General features: G+C 40.5%; 3 protein-coding genes across 3 annotated transcripts in view; 2 read left to right on the top strand and 1 right to left on the bottom strand.

Annotated features, from left to right (window-relative positions):
- The window catches only part of NEK4 (NIMA-related kinase 4), a 33,991-nt gene extending 32,496 nt beyond the window's left edge, over positions 1–1,495 (top strand). Inside the window, exon 15 of the mRNA XM_012645082.1 lies at positions 1,096–1,495. Coding sequence (XP_012500536.1) covers positions 1,096–1,188 — 93 coding nt within the window. The 3' untranslated portion in view covers positions 1,189–1,495. The remainder of the gene's footprint in view (positions 1–1,095) is intronic.
- Positions 1,496–4,915: 3,420 nt separating this feature from the next.
- SPCS1 (signal peptidase complex subunit 1 homolog (S. cerevisiae)) lies at positions 4,916–7,192 on the bottom strand. Its single transcript, XM_012662254.1, has 4 exons — positions 6,468–7,192; positions 6,092–6,151; positions 5,926–6,012; positions 4,916–5,407 (listed from the first exon to the last, which is right to left on the bottom strand). The coding sequence occupies exons 1-4, from the start codon at positions 6,702–6,704 to the stop codon at positions 5,282–5,284; spliced, it is 510 nt and encodes a 169-aa protein (XP_012517708.1). The 5' UTR covers positions 6,705–7,192; the 3' UTR covers positions 4,916–5,281.
- Positions 7,193–11,199: 4,007 nt separating this feature from the next.
- On the top strand, positions 11,200–18,273 carry GLT8D1 (glycosyltransferase 8 domain containing 1). The gene is made up of 9 exons (XM_012662153.1): positions 11,200–11,248; positions 11,333–11,431; positions 14,229–14,442; positions 16,156–16,273; positions 16,510–16,594; positions 16,763–16,875; positions 17,218–17,384; positions 17,494–17,606; positions 17,732–18,273. The coding sequence occupies exons 1-9, from the start codon at positions 11,233–11,235 to the stop codon at positions 17,920–17,922; spliced, it is 1,116 nt and encodes a 371-aa protein (XP_012517607.1). The 5' UTR covers positions 11,200–11,232; the 3' UTR covers positions 17,923–18,273.
- The last annotated feature ends 22 nt before the right edge of the window (positions 18,274–18,295 follow it).

Raw genomic sequence — 18,295 nt, 5'->3', positions numbered from 1 at the left:
AACACGAACTAATTGGTTTTTAAAAATGCATTAGTCTCTTCAATTATGTAGATAACAAAATGTAGACTACAAACCAAAGCTATAATAATATTAGCTTTTAGACTAATAATTTTAAAAAATGTATTAGTCTGTAAAATCATGTAGAAAGGGCTGGGTGCTATGGCTCACACCTGTAATCCTAGCAATCTGGGAGGCCGAGGCAGGAGGATTGCTTGAGCTCGGGAGTTCGAGACCAGCCTAAGCAAGAGTGAGACCCTGTCTCTATTAAAAATAGAAAAAGTTAGCTGGGTATGGTGGTACATGCCTGTAGTCCCAGGCACTCGGGAGGCTGAGGCAGGAGGATTGCTTGAGCCCAGTTTATTTTTTTGAGACTATGTTTCATTGTGTTGCCAGGAGTGCAGTGGCTCTTCACAGGTGCGATCATAACGCACTGCAGCTTTGAACTCCTGGGCTCAAGTGATCCTTCTGCCTCAGCCTCTGGAATAGCTGGCACTACAGGCACAAGACACCATGCCAGGCTTAGGTTATACATTTTTGTCAGGAATACCACAGAAGTGATATGTCCTCAGTGCATTGTCTCAGGAGGTGTTAACATACTAGTACATATGTTTAACATACTAGGTGTTATTTTAATCTCAAGCATTTCTTTCAACAGACATACACTGATTGTCACACAGTACATTTTGATTATTAGGTTAAATTTCATATTAATTTGTTATTTGTATTACATTTTGTAAATGTATGGGATTTACATTTATATACATATATAAATGGATTTGCTGAATTATCTGTGGGATTTTGTTATTTTATCAATGCTAATATTGTTGGATTTTAAGATCTCTTTACATACTAATGCTATTAATCCTTTGGCATGAATGTTGCAAATGTTTTCCCTAGTTTATTGTTTGCTCTTTAATTTCTTATGACTTTTTTTTAAATCTTAGTGTTAAATTTTTATGTAAACAAAACTATTAGTATTTTTCCATCGTTTCCATCTTTGGTATCATGCTTAGAAAAGCCCTTCCTCTAAGATTACAGAAATATTTTTTTCAACTACACACTGATTTTCTTTTTATCCATCTGTTTTTCTAATAGGTACATTTGCGGGAGCACATGGGCGAAAAGTATACAAGTTACAGTGTGAAAGCTCGCCACTTGAAATTTTTGGAAGAAAATGTAAATTTTTGAAAAGACCTGTTTTCAAAGGTTTGAGGCTTAAAAAACAAAAAGAAATGAACCACAGCAATCGTTTCAAGGCCATTCATCATCCTTTTACATTTCTTTGAAGTTTTCTTACTGGAAAAACAATGGACAGAACAGAGTAATACGAAGCCAGCTCACAAAAGAAAAACCTTGGCTTTCATACTCTTTATGAGGACAAATCTGTTGGGTTTGTTTGGTTACCATTTACTGAGCCTTAAACCACTAACTTTATATGTAGAACTTTATTTTTTTTAAGGTACTAATTAGCTTGAAAACAGGACCATAAAATACTGGATTGGAGGTTTTATATTGTATTATAGTGACAAAAGCAATAGGAGAAACAAATGATATAATATTACCTGCTATTGTTAATAACCTTAGGGAGTAGTTGGTAAATTATTTTTATTTTTTTGAAGCAGAGTCTTGCTCTGCCGCCCGGGCTAGAGTGCCGTGGTATCAGCCTAGCTCACAGCAACCTCAAATTCCTGGGCTCAAGCGATCCTCCTACCTTAGCCTCCTGAGTAGCTAGGACTACAGGCGTGAGCCACCACGCCCAGCTAATTTAGTAAATTATTTTTTAAAAAGTCAATTCACAATTCTGGGAATAAATTTAAAGAATATGAAGTTCTTTCTAATACTTGAGTAACTGAATTTCTTTTTTACACCTTGATGGATTTTATTTTCATTTAATATGAACCTATTTAGGGTACAGAAGAACTAAAACTAAGAGATGTATTAGCTTTGTAAATCATCATCTTTTTATATACTGGTTTTCTTAGGTTTAATTTTTCATCAGTGAAAACATTTCTTAAATACTAATTCCTTTTCTAGTTAAGCAATTTATAAGTAAATTCCTGGTCTATTTAGTTATTTTGGATATATTTAATGTTTGTCTCCTTCAGTTTGTCTTCATGTACGTCAAGATATTGGTTGTCTTTCTGTGATTTAAATGTATAATTGTATGTCACATATTTTATTAGTTGTTTAATAAGAGATAATGCCCATCTAGGAAATAAATAGTTTTTATAAAATTAAATACAAGTTTTGATGAGTAAATTTTCATTCTGTATTCAAGGGGCTCTAAAAATGAATACTGCTCCAGAAATGTTTTCAGTTTTTATTAAAAATGTATCTTTTTTTGAAAATTATACACATACAAAAAAATACTCTTAATGAAATGTTCCCTTTACAGTCACTTATCAAATTTTTATTTAGTTTTTACTCTGTGCCAGGTGCTTAGCCAGGAGCTAGGGATATATTGGTGAATAAAGCAATAGTCCCCGCCATTACAGTGCTCACAGCCTGGTTTCGGAGACCTTTTATTTTCACTCCGAAGGGTTAGGTACAACTCAAGTTGTAAAACCATCTAGTCCCAGTCCTCAGCTGGAAGCAAATATTTGTCAAACTCTTGAGTCTCCCTGAGCTATTCACGTCTTCTTCCATGTTTTGGAACTCCACATCTTTTTGGACAGTCATCCATTTTACTTACATTTTCTAACTTATTGGTATAAAGTAGGTATTATTTTCTTAGAATTAAGAGTCTCCCCCATACTTTTCTTATTCCCATGCTGTATATTTTTTATTTTGTTTAAATATTCACTAGAGGCTGTGGCTTAGGCCTGTAATCTCAACACTTTGGGAGGCCGAGGTGGGAGAATTGCTTGAGACCAGTAGTGGAGAGCAGCCTGGACAACATAGTGAGACCTCATCTCTATAAAAAAAAATTAGCCAAGTGTGGTAGTGCATGTCTACAGTCCCAGCTGCTTAGGGGGCTGAGGCAGGCAGGAGTATTGCTTGAGCCTAGGGGTTTATGATTGTGCCACTGCACTCCAGCCTGGGCAACGAGTGAGACCTTGTCTCAAATAACAAAAAACCCCACATTCATTCAATTTTCATCCCACTGTCTTTTCGTTATTTTGTGGGTTTTTTCTTGACTGCTTAATTCGTTGTTCATTTTCCTTAACTGATTTTAAAATACATTCTTAAGACTATGAATTTTCTTCTGAATGAATATACCTTTGGCCACATTTCAGAGGCTTTGATCTGATACTCTTTTGACATTAGTTCCAAAAAGTCAGTAATCCTGATTTTGATTTTCTCTTTTAGAAGTGTTTAATTTCCACGGACTTAGAAAGCTTTCGAAGTTCTATGTCCTTGCTTCAGCTACATTGCAGTGTTGTTACTGAATATGACCTGCACAACCTCTACTTCTTAAGAGTTTTTTTTTTTTCCTGTTGCTTAGTATGTGATTCATTGTTGCAATGGCCCTATAGGCATTCAATAAAGGTGTATTGTTAAACACAAAATCACTTACCTGTTAAATATTATTCAAGGTTCTGTGTAAGACCTAATCAATACAATTTTGTGATGGAGATGTTCTATATCTACACTGTCCAATATGGTAGCCACTAGTCATATATGGCTATTGAGCCCTTCAATTGTGGCTAGTTTAAGGAACTGAATTTTAAACTTTATTTAATTTTAATTAAGTATAAATAGACCCATGTGACTAGTGGCACCATATTGGACAGCATAGTTCTTTCTGTATCATTCATTCAATACATATTTATTGTACCTGCAATGTGTCTTGTACTCTCCTAGGTACTGGGCAGACAGCAGTGAGCGAAACAAATTCCCTGTTCCCATGGAGCTAATGTTCTAGTGAGAAGAATTAACAAATATATACGATGAGATGTATTAAATGCCATGAAAAAGTAGGCTAAGTGGATATATCATGATGGGGCATACTACATGGGTATCTGAGGGAAAACGTTCCAAGACCAGGGAATTAAGAACAAAAGTCTACATATCTGTTGCCCGTCTACTTGATCTGCCAAATGCGGAAAGACAGCATATTGGTCTACAAGAGGGTAGCTTTGCCAAACTTTTATATATGTAACAGTCTTTGCTTCATACAGTTCATGGCTCTTTTTTAACTTTTTATTTTATAGTTCACATCTTATTCAATACAATGATTCCTAATAGTGACATCTTGGCAGCTGTGAAATGTCCTCTTTGTACCATTTAATGCTTTCTAAGTATTTGACTTTTTCACTATTACCCCTGTTTTATGCTTTCATCTGCCTAATATATCCTTGCTCCTGTTTTTAACCTTTGGATTCATTTTGAGAACATGAGGTAATTTGATTTTTAACCCTATCTGGGAACTTCTGACTTTTTAATCACATTTATTATACTAATATGCTTGGTCTTATTTCTGCCTTCTTAATTTTTATTACCTTTAAAAAAAATCTTTCCTGAGTTTTGAGGTATTAAGGTCTTTGCTACCTTTTTTTAAAACTCATAGTTTGGAAGTCCTGTATCCTTGCATTGTGAAACAAAGCATTTACCTATAATAACCCTCCCACTCCAAACCTCTAACACAAAACCTTTAAGCACATTTTTCTCTTCAGCCCTCTGGAAAAAGAAAAAGGATTTTACAGCTTTATGGGTTTTTAGTTTGGTCCATTTCAAGTAAAGCATGAATTAAATGTTTTCTGCTTAACAACAGCCTTATTTCAGTGGTACCAAAATATTACTTTACCACAAATTTACATTAATACATTTTTTCATAGGTGCTTGCTATTGTTACAAATATACTAGCCACAGAAAATAAAAATGGTGCTCATGCTTTCAGAACCCCAAGCTTCTAACTTTGGCTATACTAATACTCTTGCTTGCAGAACAATGAACAAAAGACCCTTTAGACATAAACTTGCACTATGACTTTTTAATTGGAAACATTAAAATGGTTTAATGACTCATAATGAATTATAAAACTTTGACAGTTAAATTGTACTATCTTTTATGAGGCATTTATTCTTTGTTATTTATGTATACGTGAAAGAAACAACATACTTGTGTTTTCTGTTCCCATTTCAGAGGAAGATTATGAAGAGAGGGTCTAAACTATTTATAAGTCAAAACCCACCTGGGTTAGAAATGAAATATAATGAGAACTAAATCTATACACAGTTGTGCCATTAGAACATAGATGGCTTAGCTCATATTTTGGGTATGAAGCAATTTAGCTCATTTCACAGGAAACAAAAGCAGGTGCTGATCACGAAAACTCCAATTAATTATTTTTAGCATGCCTCTTAATTTTTCTCTCCCCTGGTTTCTTATCTTCTGTGCCTGAGTCTTGAACAGGTAACCACTTGAGAGGATGTCGCCGATAGATGGGCCAGGGAGGAAGTGTCAGCTGGGCCAGAACAAAGAACATGCATCATTTATAGCCATTAAAAGTTTTAGAAACCATTTTGTAAAATGCCTAGTTTCCAAATGATTCCTATACAAAAACAAAAAAAACAAAACAAAAAAACCCTGATATTCCTATGAAAGCTCTGTGCCACTGCCCAGACAGATACTGTAAGATGGGAACACACTCTGTTTACACATAAGTGGCTTTAAGACTTACAAGAAAGGTGAGGGGGCAATGGGAACACAAGATATTCCTGCTAGCTTTGACCTTAAGATTATTGCCTGGAGTAGCTGCCAAAGGAAATAAGCTGTATTCTTTTATGCAGTCCACACCATCTGACACTATTAGGCATTCTACTTTTCCAATGATTGCAAGAGGAACACTGATGGGAAGGATGAGGGGAAAGGTGACTCTATGCTATGTATGCAGGGTTAGCCACAGACACTACTAACTAGGTCCAACCAAAGCAACCTGACTCAGAAAACCTGAGTTGCCACTAACACCCACTAATTTCTTACCAAACACGAAAATGCAAATCCGGCCATAACTATATAGACAGTCCACCCGAACTGTTCAGCCACGTACCCGTAGATAAATCCAATTATCTAGAGACAGACAAAGTACATTAAACACAGTCAAGCTGTAGGGAGTGGAGGGAAAATTAAATATAAAATCAATACTTACCGCAGAAAAAAGAATAATTCCCTGAAACATCTGTTCAGCTAGCTTCTGGCCCTTGTAGTCCTGAAGTGAAGGAGAGCAAAAAACAATTGGGTCCACCACCGAGGAGGTACAGTTCCTGCCCTGACCTCACAGCTTTGGCACAGGATAACCCCAACATCAGGGGCCTGGGCAAAGAATCAAATTCTGGGTTTCCTGGGGGGAACTGAAGCATCCTAACGGAGCATAAACAGGGGGATCCTCGCGAGGGAAGACAGAAGGGGACACAGGAGGCAATCCGGGCCAGAAACCGCGCAGCACCGGGTCGGTGCTCCGACAAGGGCTTTGAAGCTGCCAGGCTAGACAGCAGCATGCGGAGATCCCCGGGCCGCGCCCTCACCATTTGCGTGGGCAGCGAGCTCAGATGCTCCAGCATGGCTGGTCGAAGAGGCGGGCGGTAGAGCGCAGGCGGCAAGCTACAGGGCGAGGGCGACTGAGACTCAGCGATCGTAGCGGCCGGGGTCTGGTACAGTGCGTCGCCTGGCGGGCCAGCCGAGCCGGGGAGTGCGATGGCCGCGGATCCGGAAGCGGATGTCTCCGACAAGCTGGGACAGCCCATGGCCCCGCCCCGCGCCATCGCTAGGCGACGTGCACTTTCGCTGCCGGCTGTAGTTCGGCGTGCTGCCCGCGAGGGCTGAGGTGGCGACCGCAGCGACCCGGCCCCGGCATCGCGCGCCCGTGAAGGTTTCGCCGTCAGTGCTGTTGGGTGCCGGGCGCCGCGGACCCGGCCCAGAAAACTGCGCTCCACAGCGCGGCTTAACGGCCACCTGCGCGCGCTGCGTCTCCATGGCGACGGCCTTTCTCTACGAGGACCCCGGCAGCGGGGCTGCCCAGCGGCGCCTGCTTGACGAGACGAGCTCGCAGCCCGAGCAACGGGTGGGCTGGGGACTGTAGGACTACAGTGCTGCCCTGGAGCGAGCGGGCAAGTGGGCTCCGCCCTGAGTGCAGGGGTCGCCGGTGGCCCGGCGGCTGGCTGGGCCCCCGGGCCTGCGTCCCGGGCTCTGAGCTGGCAGGGCGGGCCGGGGCGCGGGCGTCGGCGTCGGCAGCTGCAGCTCCTGCTCCGCCTGCAGGTAAGGGCGCCTGCAGTGAGCCTCCGAGGGTAAATACTTGACCCGAGATGTCTCTGGGCCTGGCTGGATCCCTGGAGCGTCACAGTACCTCTGGATCACTCCTGAGGATCAGAGCGCCCTACTGAGCCTTAGAATTTAGGGAGGACTACCCCAGGCCACATCCTCGAGAGAAAGGGCCATTCTCTCGGAGAAGTGACCTCTGTCCTCGACCATCCCTGGCACCCACAGGGAGAGAGTCTCCCATCCGGTGGGTCCCGTACGTGCTGGCTGACTCTACTGGCCCTTACAGACCCAGGCTTGGTCCTCCCTATAGATACCAGCCAAGGGTTCACCCAGTCCCTCTTTCAAGGCTAGTGTATATCTCAAAATCTTAGAGCCTCCCCCGGTTACCGCGAGCTAGGTGGGGTGCCCACGTATTGGAGAGAAACCGTTCTGGGGAACCCAGGCCTCTGGGTCCCAGCCGCCTCTCTGGTCTCTAGACTATGTAAGCAGGGTTAGCCAAAGACAGTGGGAATCTAGGCATTCCTGGGGCAAGGTGATGTGTGGCTGCTTGCCTCATTCATGCAGCCAGGAAATGTTCACGGCACGCTTGTTTTGTGCCAGGGGACCGAGTGTACGGCTGTTACCAAGACCAGGCTCTTGCCTTATTAGAGCCAACAGTGTGTCAAGTAGACAGCCACATCACTCTGGAAATATGTAACAACGGATTAGCCCCGGGCTAGGGAGGCCCAGGAGATGTGGGAGCTCAGGAGAGGTGCAGCTCAACGTGGCGTTTGGAGGAGGCCGCCTTGACTCCTGAAAACCAAGTAGGAGCTAGCTAGATGAAGAGGTAGAAGAAAATGTATGTATATCCTCAGTGCCTTTCTATCCGTCCACGTGGCAGAGAGCAAACAGTAAAGTACAGACACCTTTGACATTTTTCTAACCTCAGAAGGAGCCAGTGCATGTAGAGGGCAGAAATAGGGAGGGGCAAGAATTTATACTGGTCTCCTTTCCATGCTATGTGTGTATTTCTTGGTGTGTTTGAACAGACTTTCTCTTGTGTGTATAAATAGACATATCTCTGTGTTGTCTCTCTTCAGGTGGACTTCATGTGATGGCAGTTGCTGTAGAGACTTTATGGTGTTTGAGCTATAAAGATATGGGAAAAGGAAATTGCCTATCAGGTTCCATTTGAGACAGTTCCATTGGAATCCATGTTTTTCCTTATGTTGGAATTTGTTTTCATGATTATTACCAAAGATTGCATTCCCTTTCTGAGCCGAGAACTAGCCTCGCTCCTAGATTAGCAAGATCATTCAACAAATACATGCCTACTACCATTTGCCAGATACAGTTTTAGGTGGCAGGGATACATGAGTAAACATTTTCATTGGGTCCCTGTTTTCATAGAGCTTACATTCTAGTCAGGGAAGATGGAAATAAATGAGGTAATTTCATAATTGAGGGGGGGGAGTAGTGAAGTTTCCTGATGGTCTCTGAGGGGATCAGTAAGAGGAGGACAGAAAAATGACCTTAGTCTTTGGCGACCTCCATAAGAGCAGTTTGAATGTGGGGGAAGTCTGATTGGAGGAGGGAGGCTAAAGAGAGAAGAGAGGGAGTGGAGCTAGAGACTGTATCCTTTCAAGCTTTTAGACTGAGGAGGAAAAGAGAAATGGGTCTGTGGGTTAGTGGGGAATGGGAGGCATGGTGTCTTTTTTTTTTTTTTAATTAACTGGAAGATACCTGAGCATGATAGCATGTTGATGGGTGTGATCCATCAGAGAGCAAAAGATGATGCTACACCAAGGAAACAATTATAGGAGAGGATACAGAACACCAGTAGAATGGCCTTTCATGGAAGTAGTTGATCCATAGTAACAGGAAGGAAAACAGAAAAGGTGGGCACAGCTGCTGAGAATTTGGGTATAAATGCAGGTAGCTAGCAAGTTAAAATAAAGTTGTTTTCCCCTAAAATTTCTTTCATATTTCTGGGTATGCCTGACCTGGGCCTATGTGCATTTGTGTGTGTGTAGATTTGTTGTTTTTTTGTTTGTTTGTTTCCTTAAGTTTACTTATATAAAGGTTTGTTGTTTTGTTTTTGTGAGTGATTTAGGAATGTGGAAGTTTTATAATTTCTGAACAAAAATATTTATTTTAATAGGGAACAGTTGAATATAATTGGCCCTCTGTATCCACGGGTTTCACATCCTCAGATTCAACCAACCGTGGATCAAAGTCCATGGATACAGAGGGCTGACTATACTATGCCATTTTATACGGGGGACTTGAGCATCCACAGATTTTGATATCCACGGGGGAGGTCCTGAAACCAATCCTCCATGGATACAGAGGGCCAATTATATTGCTGATCAAACTGTACACATCATGTACTCTTACAAAAATGTAGCTACTATTATACATCCAGGGTCTACATACAATTTTGTTTTGAGAATCCCTTCTAACCAGATCAGGGAAGCTCTGTTAACAGGAATAGCACCAGGAAAAGAAATATGGACTAGACATACTCCATGATAATTGGCATTTTACATGTACGTAACTGTGGAACAGTCTTAGGGGAAGTGGTTTCTGCCATGCTAATCTACTTAAGTATATCAAATACATGCTAGAATTGTGTTTTTTATGTGTCCAGCTAACTGGAATAGCACAAGTGCATGTGCCTCTCAATCCGTATCCTACCTGTGAGTGTTACTGGAAGTTGAGGAGCTAAAACATTGTCCCTTGTGCCATTAACTAACTGGGATTTATTGGAGTGAGACTGTTTTCTCCAGTCATGGTAAAAGTTGGCTTAATGCAGGCAGATGTTGGGGCTTTATCTAAGCAACTCCCAATAGATAAGGGTCACAATATGATAGAGGCACAATGGCTTAGGTAGATAATGTGTATTCTTTAGAGAGGAAGTTCATTGGTATAATGTACTTCATATATACTGATCTAGAAAGGTGCATGTGTGTGTGTATTTAGATTGTTCCTTGGGAGTCTGAATTATTTTCCCCCAAATTTACAATCTGGCCTGTGATCCCCAGTTTTTTAAACAGATCTTCAATATATTTCTCCTCTTTACAAAGGCCTTGAGAAATGAAGTGCTTGATATGTACACAATTTGCCTAGAATGAAATTAATTCTAACTTACTTTGTTTCTTAGAAATATGCTATGTTTGAAAGTGCTCTGTAAAATTAATAGCTTTATATAAATGTTAGGTGCTACCATGGGTGAAGATGAAGTAAAAAAAGGGCCAAAATGTAGGATCACAATATCCTGGTTGCATAAAATCTGTTTTTAAGGAAACATTTTACCCAGAGGTTGTTGAAGAAATTTAATTGTTAAATTTAGTTCTACCTACAATCTTGTTTCCATTGAATTATTTGTTTTGAAAAAGTGAAAGCATCAGATGAGCTGGGGAAGACTAGCTAGGGCAGAATGACAGTAATTTTTGTAGTTAAAATGGCTAGAAATACACTAAACTTTTGATAACAAGATTGGATTTTGTGAATTTCTGTAACTGTTTTTCTGTGTTGTGGTTTTGTCAAGTGAATTTAGATAATGTTTTTTCCTATGAGCATACTCATGTTAAAGGTAACTGGGATACAACTCTGAACAGGGATGCTTTGAAGTGATGAGGCTACGACCTCAGGGTGCTTGGTAACAGACAACTGAGTCCATGTGTATTTTAGGAATTTTAAGTAGAAATTTATTCTTAAATGTTTCTCTAGTGGTTAGACGCCAGGTATTCCTCACAGTAGAATTTCTTTTGCTTGTCATCTAGTAGTGCATGATGTACATGGCTAAAGCTGTGTATTTCTCCAAGTTATTTGGAAATATTTTTACTACCATAAAAATTTCAGATCCCGACTTGGGTTCTTGGAAACTGTTAATTCAAGTTTCTGACAGAGTACCATATGTGCCTCATGTTTCTACCCGAATAAAAGTGTTTAGGCATTTTGATGGCCATTCTCATATACTTAATGACTTTGGGTGCTTGTTTTTGTTTTGTAGGGTTAATAACTAATATTTATATAAGACAGAAGAGAAAAATGTCATTCCGTAAAGGTATGCTCTTTCTACAAGTTAGATTGTTTTGATACCTGGTCAAAAGTAAAGACGTGTAATGCAGGTTTTTCCCATCTGTTTCAGTAAACATCGTCATCTTGGTCCTGGCTGTTGCTCTCTTCTTACTGGTCTTGCACCATAACTTCCTCAGCTTGAGCAGTTTGCTGAGGAATGAGGTTTCAGGTATGGGAACCCTTACAGATAGATGCCTCGGGATCTGTTGAGGACCCAGAGTTCTCTGTGTCCCACATCCTAAGTTGCGTCACTATGTTAAACGGGAAAAAAGCTCTAAGGTCTTAACAAAAGTTACAGAAGACTCTGGGAGAAGGCATGGTGGGTATTCATTATGCTCTTGCACTGCCCCCCACTTTTCTTCTTTCTGTAGTGCAGTTGTTTGCTAAGGGTTTGATCTGACAGAGTATTGCTTTTCATCAAATCAGAAGCCTCAGAGGAGCCTGTGTGGGCTGATATCTGCTCACATTTCAGCAGGCGAGGACTTTGGAAGGTGAGGGCAGGCAAGTGTCCCTGGTGTTTGATGTCTGCTCTAGTCACTGGAGTGTCAGTCTGGTCACTTTCCTTCACCTGTTACTTTCCTTTAACTTGTACATCTCCATCTGGGGACTCTAGTAATAAAACAAAATCATAAAGCCTTGTCAACTGGTTTTAAAAAATCAATTCATTGTATAATTACGTTGCAAGTTATTTTAAATTAGTTGTTCATACTGCTCTGCTGTGGTATTGAGGGATGTTTGAGGCTTCAGGGTGTTTGTCAAAAGTCATTTTTGGATTGCTACCTAGCGTAGTTAACCAGAGGAAGACACTAACAGCTTTCCCCTTTCAGAGTGCTCTGATAGCATTTTATAACAAGATGTTTAATGTATATAAAGGTAGTGCATGCTTTCAGTGGGAAAATTTATAAAAAAGAAAATAGGATTCAAGTTCTGTCAGAGCAGTTTGTTCACTGCTTTATCTCACGTGCCTACAGATAATGGCTGATACTAGGAGTTGTTCAATAAATATTAGTTGCATGAATGATTTCAATGCCTAGAGGTAACTGTTATTAAAATTTTGGCTTAGTGCCTTCCAGTCTTTTTTTTTTTGAGACAGAGTCTCACTCTGTTGCCTGGGCTGGAGTGAGTGCCGTGGCGTCAGCCTAGCTCACAGCAACCTCAAACTCCTGGGCTCAAGCGATTCTACTGCCTCAGCCTCTCGAGTAGCTGGGACTACAGGCATGAGCCACCATGCCCGGCTAATTTTTTCTATATATATATTTTTAGTTGTCCAGATCATTTCTTTCTATTTTTTAGTAGAGACGAGGTCTCGCTCTTCCTCAGGCTGGTCTTGAACTCCTGACCTTGAGCGATCTACCCACCTCAGCCTCCCAGTCTTTTTTTTTATTCCCCCATCCAGTCTTTTTCTTCATGTGTATGTTTTGCTACACAGTGAGATTATACTACAAACTGTACATAGGACATGTTCTTCCATGTGATTATATCATAAGCATGTCACCATGTTAGCAGAAACTCTTCATATATAATCTTAATGGCATATAGTTTGTTTCCATAGGAAAACATCTTTTGGTATAATGACTTTCAGGCCTTTTTTTTTTTTTTTTTTTACTTTCAGATTTTTAATGGCAATCCACAATAAGAAATGTATTACAATGCTGGGCCCCGTAGCTCACGCCTATAATCCTAGCATTCTGGGAGGCCGAGGCGGGTGGATTGTTTGAGCTCAGGAGTTTGAGACCAGCCTGAGCAAGAGCGAGACCCTGTTTGTACTAAAATTAGAAAAAAATTAGCCGAGCATGGTGGCACATGCCTGTAATCCCAGCTACTCGGGAGGCTGAGGCAGGAGGATCGCTTGAGCCCAGGAGTTTGAGGTTGCAGTGAACTAGGCTGATGCCACAGCACTTTAGCCTGGGCAAGAGAGTGAGACTGTCTCAAGAAAAAAAAAAAAGAAATGTATTACATGCAGCACACACATATACATGTGTGTTTGTTTATTGTCTGTCTTCCATAATGGTAGATACTTGTTTTATTCATGGCTGTAACCCCAATGCCTTGATATTGCCTGCCACATAGTAGGTGCTCAGCATTCAGTGAATGATGAGTAAATGAATATATTATGAAAGGCAAGGACATTTACAGAACACTAATTGCAGTTGCTTTGTGCAATACACTTCCTTTTCTGTTCTAATTCAATTTTCTATGCCAATCCAGAAACTTTCTATTTAAATACTGATTGTGACCCACTAAATTGATTTCATACCTACTTATGATTTGAAAAACACTGATTTAGTCTGTTTCTAGGTTTTCACTAATTGTCTCACTCTGTTGCCTGAGCTAGAGTGCAGTGGCATTATCATAGCTCACTGTAACCTCACACTCCTGGGCTCAAGTGATCCTCCTACCTCAGCCTCCCAAGTAGCTGGGACTACAGGTGTGCACCACCATGCCTGGCTAATTTTTCTTATTTTTTGTAGAGATAGGGTGTCGCTCTGTTGCTCAGGCTGGTTTTGCCTAGCCTCAAGCGATCCTCCCATCTTGGCCTCCCAAAGTGCTAAGATTATAGGCATGACCCACCATGCCTGGCCAAATTGTAACTTTTGATTACACTTCAGATTTTGTGCTTAAAAGAGGTGGCAAGGGGAATGATTGCGTCAAAAGCCATGTGTGTGTTTAAGACTCTTGATACAAATTGCCATGATACATTCTAGAAAGGTTTTGTTATTTTCCTACCTGTAGTATATCAGAGTGCCTTCAGCCTGTTTTAAAAAAGCTTTCACTTTTCCAAAAGCTTGGTTACATATGAGAAAACAAAAGTTCTGGGACGTATACTTCAGAGTTTAATGGGGGAGAATGAAGTACATCAGTACGATAATCCACACCTTACCTCTTTCCATGTCTTGGACTCTTTATTAGAAGCGTATCGAATTGTGTTTGTATCACAGAACCTTCCTTACATGTGTTCTTTTCAGATTCAGGAATTGTGGGGCTTCAGCCTATAGACTTTGTCCCAAATGCTCCCCGACATGCAGCAGACTGGAGACAAGAGGAGATTCCTGTGGTCATTGCTGCATCTGAAGACAGGCTTGGAGGGGCCATTGCAGCCATAAACAGCATTCAGCACAACACTCATTCCAATGTGATTTTCTACATTGTTACGCTCAATAATACAGCAGACCATCTCCGGTGAGCTCTGCTTGCCTGATTCTGTTTCTGGAGGATGCTTCAGAGCAGGCCAGCTGCCAATCTGGGAATTGTCTTTCTGCATTATATGTATTGTTTTATACAATTTGAGACTATAGCACATACAAGCTGCACATGTAAGATCTTTTATTGTATTATAAGCATGTCCCCATGATAGCAGAAATGATATAAGGGGCTTATGCCAAGAAGTAATCAACTGTGTTGTTAGGTAGAGTTAACTTCACCTGATGTTTTGGTAATAAGACATTCTCAGTGAAGGAAGCAGCATGTTGATTTATAGGTCACAAGTTCCTTATCTCATGGACATGCTCTGAGTAGTTCTGATCTAGAGTGGGAAGGGACTTGGGAACAAGAGCAAGGAAGTGTGATGAAGTTGAGAGCACAGATCCTGATCCAAATCCTGGCTCAGTGATGTGGGGAAGCTTGGAGCCCATTTCTTCATTTAGTTATTGGGCAAAAATATCCAATTTAGGATTGTTGGGTCAAGTAAATGAGAAAATACATATAAAACACCTAGCAAATTGCTCAGTAAATGGTCCTTACAATTTTAATTGTTGTGATAAATAGAAACCCAATCTGATAGTCTAATTCATGTTTTAAAAATGAATTAAGACTTAAAAAAGGCCAGGCGCAGTGGCTCACGCCTGTAATCCTAGCATTCTGGGAGGCCGAGGCGGGTGGATTGTTTGAGCTCAGGAGCTCGAGACCAGCCTGAGCAAGAGTGAGACCCCGTCTCTACTAAAAGATAGAAAGAAATTAGCTGGACAACCAAAAATATATATAGAAAAAATTAGCCGGGCATGGTGATGCATGCCTGTAGTGCCAGCTACTCGGGAGGCTGAGGCAGGAGGATCGCTTGAGCCCCGGAGTTTGAGGTTGCTGTGAGGTGGGCTGACGCCACGGCACTCTAGCCCGGGCAACAGAGTGAGACTCTGCCTCAAAAAAAAAAAAAAGACTTAAAAAGTTTATTCCAAGAAGCAGCTTGTCTAACAGGTTAACAGTAGTAAGAGTTCTAAAACATTTCTGTCCTTGTTGTCTTCTCCATGATTCATATTTAGTTTGTGAAAGTTAAAATGATTTTCTCATATTTTAAAAACTCATTTATATGCATATTAAATAGGAAAGAAAAAAATGACAAAAACCCCTCGGAACACACTAAAATATAGAAACAAAAACCACATTAATATATACTACAGAAATGCTGATATGAAATAGACCTAGGGAAAATGCATGACTTCCTTAGGAAACACTGGCTTTTCATACACGTAGTGCCTCAGACACAGGTGGAGGAATTACTTACGATCATCACAGTGCATTAATAAGTCAAACTTGTAGATAGCAGACCGATTACTTTCTTGGGTAATTAGTTTTCATTACCTTCATACTTTGACTCATTTTCTTCAGCAGTGTATGTGGAGGGTTGAGTTGAATGGTCCATGTGATGGAATGTTCTTAATTCCATAGTTTTTCTAGAGTAGTTCTAGTTTTGGAAGAGAATTACCATAGAATCTTGGTTTAGGGAGGGACTTTTGTGGGAATGCCCTCACTTCAGGTGAGGAAACCAAGGCTCAGAAAGATTAAAGGAGCTTGAAAACACCTATTTGGGTCTTACGGTTTCTCTTAAGTTATATTATGCCCCATTGGTTTGGAGATATGCTTATTTAAAACTAAAATATGGTGCTTTATCCTCACCAGGTCCTGGCTCAACAGTGATCCCCTGAAAAGCATCAGGTACAAAATTGTGAATTTTGACACTAAACTTTTGGAAGGGAAAGTAAAGGAGGATCCTGACCAAGGGGAATCCATGAAACCAGTAAGTTCCATGCATCCTTGTTTGTGCTTGGTAGTACAATGATGGGAAAAGATTGGAATACCTGGGTAACTTTGGCTGTAATGCAAGTAGTTCCCTAGGGACCAAGCCTTGGGTGGATCTAAGAGTTGGTTGGCTGTCTTCTCCTGCATGGGTACTGAGAGCATTCTAGGAGTTTCTATGTAAATAAAAGCACAGCCACTGCAGTATCTTTTGCCAATGATTCTTTCCTTTTCCAGTTAACCTTTGCAAGGTTCTACTTGCCAATTCTGGTTCCCAGTGAAAAGAAGGCCATATATATGGACGATGATGTAATTGTGCAAGGTATCAAAGATTGTCACCATGAGTGCTGTTCTCCATCTAGATTGTATGTGTAGTGGTTGTCTTATTTATGGTCTCCAATAAAAGGTCACCATGGGAAGAAGTGGGAGGAAAAGGGAATCAATCTCAAGGCAACTGGAAATGTAAATCTTAACAGCTTATTTACTTCAGGTGATATTCTTGCCCTTTTTAATACACCACTGAAGCCAGGACATGCAGCTGCATTTTCAGAAGATTGTGATTCAATCTCTACTAAAGTTGTCATCCGTGGAGCAGGGAACCAGGTAAGTTACTTACCAGCCACCCCACTGCCTGTAATATAGTTTAATGGGAAGAGGTGGCAAATTCAGGGAATTCTTGTTTTTGCTGAATTATTTCATTCCAAAACTCAAGGCTGCTTTTCCGTAGATTTGTTCATGGACTTTACAACCTAATTGTCCTTGAACATCTGATACAGTATGTCAAAATCTAGGTTCCTATTCTAACTTAAGAGTGTCAATTATCAGTTTTTTATTTGCTAATGACCTGAGAATTTAGTTTTTAACAAGATTTTTTCTTTATCAGCTGTAAGATTGTATCTACTCTGTTTGAAACAGTAAATATATACATCCCATTTGTGTTTTTAGTACAATTATATTGGCTATCTTGACTATAAAAAGGAAAGAATTCGTAAGCTTTCCATGAAAGCCAGCACCTGCTCATTTAATCCTGGAGTTTTTGTTGCAAACCTGACAGAATGGAAACGACAGAATATAACAAACCAGCTGGAAAAATGGATGAAACTCAATGTGGAGTAAGTATGTAACTGGCTCAGCTATGAAAAGTCTTATATTTGATCTCTGGAAATCTTGACTAACAGGAGATAGTATTCTTCACTAACATTTGTTATCTGTCCCACCAAGAGAGGGACTATACAGCAGAACACTGGCTGGCAGCATCACAACACCTCCTCTACTTATCGTATTTTATCAACAGCACTCCACCATTGATCCTATGTGGAATGTCCGCCACCTTGGTAAGTAGAAATAATTAACCAATGGCCTAAGCTAAAGATGGGATATAGCCATTGATTCTGTTTTCTGCACCATTTGGTGTAGCATTGTCTTGTGTCTGACTGGTCTTTTTCTCTGAATTATTAAGGTTCCAGTGCTGGAAAACGATATTCACCCCAGTTTGTAAAAGCTGCCAAGTTACTCCATTGGAATGGACACTTTAAGCCATGGGGAAGGACTGCTTCATATATGGATGTTTGGGAAAAATGGTATATTCCAGATCCAACAGGCAAATTCAGCCTAATCCGAAGATATACAGAGATCTCAAACATAAAATGAAATAGAATTTAAACTATAAGCTTTTCTCAGGAAATCCTGCAAGACAGTATGTGTGGGAAGTTAACAGTTGCTAGGCTTCAATGCCTGCCTGTAACAACCCATGGAAAAAGATGTTTCAGCTGGGTAAAGAGAACAAACTGCCCTGTCTGGCGTCCAGGTAGACTATAATATAAATGTCTCCATCTGCCTCACCAAGTGTTTTCTTACTATAATGCGGAATGACCAGAAGAATGGACTCATGGTTGATATAGCTAGTTCAGCTAGCTTACCAGCTAATTCAAAACTGCTGCTTGGTTTTAATTTTGTAACCTATTGCTATCTGTAAATAAAAGTTACATTTTTCAATAGGTATCTGGGGTTTTTTGTTTGTTTG

The sequence above is a fragment of the Propithecus coquereli genome, unplaced genomic scaffold, assembly GCF_000956105.1.
Source record: "Propithecus coquereli isolate 6110/MARCELLA unplaced genomic scaffold, Pcoq_1.0 Scaffold1, whole genome shotgun sequence".
NCBI lineage: Eukaryota > Metazoa > Chordata > Mammalia > Primates > Indriidae > Propithecus > Propithecus coquereli.
The sequence above is the reverse complement of the archived record's forward strand: the minus strand, read 5'-3'. Positions and strand labels throughout refer to the sequence as shown.

Excerpts from the sequence above, each read along its gene's own strand:
- GLT8D1 (XM_012662153.1), top strand. Across the intron at positions 11,432-14,228 it reads GCTGAGGAATGAGGTTTCAG|ATTCAGGAATTGTGGGGCTT; the intron begins GTATGGGAACCC and ends TGTTCTTTTCAG. Across the intron at positions 16,595-16,762 it reads CGATGATGTAATTGTGCAAG|GTGATATTCTTGCCCTTTTT; the intron begins GTATCAAAGATT and ends TATTTACTTCAG.
- SPCS1 (XM_012662254.1), bottom strand. The coding sequence starts at position 6,704 with ATGGCGCGGGGCGGGGCCATGGGCTGTCCCAGCTTGTCGGAGACATCC. Across the intron at positions 6,152-6,467 it reads GCTCGCTGCCCACGCAAATG|GACTACAAGGGCCAGAAGCT; the intron begins GTGAGGGCGCGG and ends CCTTCACTTCAG. Across the intron at positions 6,013-6,091 it reads GAATTATTCTTTTTTCTGCG|ATAATTGGATTTATCTACGG; the intron begins GTAAGTATTGAT and ends GTCTGTCTCTAG.